A 3,609-nucleotide genomic window follows, 5' to 3' on the forward strand; every position below is an offset into this window, starting at 1 on the left:
CCCTTTGCTCTTAGTAATTTTTTTCTTCATTTTCCATCATATCTGTAGCTTTTGAATGTTATATACACATGCTCCTGAATCAACACCTCAGAAGACACAGAGTGTAATAAATATATGAATAAGCAAATGGAGGCTTCCTTTCACCTTGATAACTCCCAGCCCCGAGAACTTCTTGGTCTTTTCTGAGTAATTTATTGAGAAAATCTAATTTTTATTTCACTCCCTCTGTAAATAGTTTGTGAGTTCCACCCACTTTCTCAACTGCCTCTTCTCTATAGTCTGTTACATAATTTGACCCAACTTATAGATGTTAGAAATTGAGGTGTAGAACATGGGAAGTGAGATACTCAGCAGACTCATAGAATGGCAGATGTCCTAAATAGCACTCTGGCCTCAGAATCAGCCCTAAAGGCATTCCGATCTGGCTGAAAAGCCCATGAGAGTATTTCAGGCATGGAAAGCCAAGACACTCTGGCAAAAGATCTCTGTGAGTGAGATCCCAGTGGAAAGAACAGGTCTGCAAAGAAGGAGGTACCTTTCTCTGAAGGGAGGAGAGAACCTCCACTTTTACTATGACCTTGTCTAAACAAGATAAGAGTCGGAGAAATCAGAGGGCTTCCATAGCCTTGGAAACTCATGACTGGAGCATAGGGAGATTACTGATGCCATAGACAGGAGTGTCAATTGGTAAAGTCAACAACAGGAGTCACTGTGCACTTACTCCTCATGTAGGATCTCTGTCCTTAATGTGCTGTGCATTGAGATTTAATGCTATAACGAGTACTCAAACAATATATTTCACTTTGTGTTTCTATGGGGGTGCAAACTGTTGAAATCTTTACTTAATGCATACTAAACTGATCCTCTGTAAAAAAAAAAAAAAAAAGAAAAAGAAATTATCAATTCCCAACTTGACTCTCACTGAGATTAAACATGACAATAGGTCTGATCTGATTTCATCATCATTTAAAAAAAATCATCTATTATTTTTCACTTTATGTCTCTGTGTGGGAGCAAACTGTTGAAATCCTTACTTAATGTATACTAAGCTGATCTTCTGTATATTAAGATAATCGAAAATGAATCTTGATGTGAATGGAAGGGGAGAGGGAGTGGGAAAGGGGAGGGTTGTGGGTGGGAGGGACGTTATGGGGGGAAGCCATTGTAATCCATAAATCGTACTTTGGAAATTTATATTCATTAAATAAAAGTTAAAAAAAAGAAATTGAGGTGTAGATATTTACGTAGAGAGAACTGATAAAAGTTGAGGGAGCAAAAGAACTAGTGTTTTTTGAGAATTAGAAGATAAATTTATTTTGGTGTAAAAATTTTGAAATCTATGCATAGAAGGTGACTTCAATACATTCAAGGAAAAATAGAAGTAAACAATGAAATAAAAAAACATATAAACCTAATTTTAACATAATTTAAATTGTCATGATACAATTATTTAAAACTTTTATGTATATAATTTATATTTATCATTTTAGTCCCTTTATTGGTTATCTCTTTAACTTTATGCTGTCGTAAAAGCTTATTTTTTTATCCACTTGAAAGGCAAGGCAACAGAAAGAGACAGAAAAAGGGACAGAGTGAGATTTTCCATCTACTTTTTTATTCCCCAAATATCGTAGCAGCCAGGGCTGGGCTGGAGTGGGCCAGACTGAGGCCAGGAGCCTGCAACTCCATCTGCCTCTCAGAGCCAAGCTTCGCACCGTCATCCTCTGCCTACCAGAATGCTTGAGTAAGCTGCTGGATCAGAAGCAGAGGAACTAGGATTCTAACCAACATTCCAGTGTGGGATACAGGAGACACAAGCAGTGGTTCAATCTCATGGGCCATAGTACCCATCCCTTACCTCTGTAAATTTGAATAGAATCTTTGCTACAATATCAAGAACTAGTCTTGATCCTTCTTGCTTCTAACTCTAGCCATAATTAGATTAGATTCATGGCTCAGGGTGTAACCTTATAAATCACCAGCCTGATTGTTCCTTCTGTCTTTGTAACTCTGCACAGAGAAAAGCTATTAGCTCCATGATCTGGGAAAATTGCTCAGTGTTGAGGGAATTTGTGTTCCTGGCCTATCCCTCCTGCCCAGAGCTGCGTATCCTATCCTTCTTTGGAATCAGCCTGGTTTATGTGTTTATCATCACTGGGAATGCACTCATCATGGTGTCTATCCAGACGGAAGCCTGCCTACACATGCCCATGTACTATTTCCTGGGCAGCCTCTCAGGGATAGAAATATGCTACACTGCTGTGGTGGTGCCCCACATTCTGGCCAGCACTCTTCAGACAGAGAAGACCATCACTCTGTTGGGTTGTGCGACTCAGATGGTCTTTTTCATCGGTTTGGGCAGTGCTGATTGCCTCCTGTTGGCGGCGATGGCCTACGACCGGTACATTGCCATTTGCCACCCTTTGCAGTACCCGCTCATCATGACCTTCAAGCTTTGTGTCCGCTTGGTTGTGGCTTCTGTGGTCATTGGCTTGTGCCTGTCCTTACAACTGGTGGCCTTTATCTTCTCTTTCCCATTCTGCCGAGCTCAAGGCATTGAGCACTTCTTTTGTGATGTGCCACCAGTGATGCGTCTTGTTTGCGCCAGCAGCCGGATCCACGAGCAATCGGTACTGGTGGCAGCCACGTTCGCCATTGCTGTGCCTTTCTTCCTCATTGCTGCCTCTTACGCCTTCATCGGGGCTGCGGTGCTCAACACCCACTCCGCTGCTGGCCGTGGTCGGGCCCTCTCCACCTGCTCTTCCCACCTCACTGTGGTGCTGCTGCAATACGGCTGTTGCGCCTTCATGTACCTGCGTCCCATCTCCAGCTACCATCCCAAGCAAGATCAGCTCATCTCATTCGTATACACACTGGGAACCCCACTGCTCAACCCTCTCATCTACACGCTGAGAAACAGTGACATGAAGGGGGCCATAAAGAGAGTTCTTACCAGGAACTTCCTGAGCAGCTAAGCTAGGATACAACCTCTCCGGCCAGGGTTTGGCTGCAGCTCATGCACTGGAACATGCCACTGGAACTTTTACTGGTTTATGTTAAAATTATCTTCTTTTTTTTTTTTTTTTTTTTTTTTTACAGGCAGAGTGGACAGTGAGAGAGAGAGAGAGAGAGAAAGGTCTTCCTTTGCCCTTGGTTCACCCTCCAATGGCCACCGCAGCCGGCACGCTGCAGCCGTGCACCGCGCTGATCTGAAGCCAGGAGCCAGGTGCTTCTCCTGGTCTCCCATGGGGTGCAGGGCCCAAGCACTTGGGCCATCCTCCACTGCACTCCCGGGCCACAGCAGAGAGCTGGACTGGAAGAAGGGCAACCGGGACACAATCCGGCGCCCCGAACGGGACTAGAAACTGGTGTGCCGGTGCTGCTAGGTGGAGGATTAGCCTAGTGAGCCGCAGCGCCGGCCAAAATTATCTTTTAAAAAGCATAAATTGCATGAATATTTGTTACCTATGGGTGTCAAAGACTCTGAGAATGTTTTCACCCATTGATTCAGTAATTTCTTTTCTAGGAACGAAATATACAAGAAAATGAGCATAAAGTGGTATGCAGTGGCAATAGTAAAGCTGTATCATGCTATCCAGCTAGCAAATG

At 43.7% G+C, this 3,609-nt stretch overlaps 1 protein-coding gene across 1 annotated transcript; it reads left to right on the top strand.

The window, feature by feature from the left end:
• The first annotated feature begins 2,036 nt into the window (after positions 1-2,036).
• Positions 2,037-2,975, top strand: OR10W1 (olfactory receptor family 10 subfamily W member 1). The gene has a single exon (XM_002708978.4). It carries the CDS (start codon positions 2,037-2,039, stop codon positions 2,973-2,975), a length of 939 nt encoding a protein of 312 aa, XP_002709024.4.
• The last annotated feature ends 634 nt before the right edge of the window (positions 2,976-3,609 follow it).

The sequence above is a fragment of the Oryctolagus cuniculus genome, chromosome 1 (assembly GCF_051225735.1).
Source record: "Oryctolagus cuniculus isolate XC-2025 breed Fujian yellow rabbit chromosome 1, ASM5122573v1, whole genome shotgun sequence".
NCBI classification, from domain to species: domain Eukaryota; kingdom Metazoa; phylum Chordata; class Mammalia; order Lagomorpha; family Leporidae; genus Oryctolagus; species Oryctolagus cuniculus.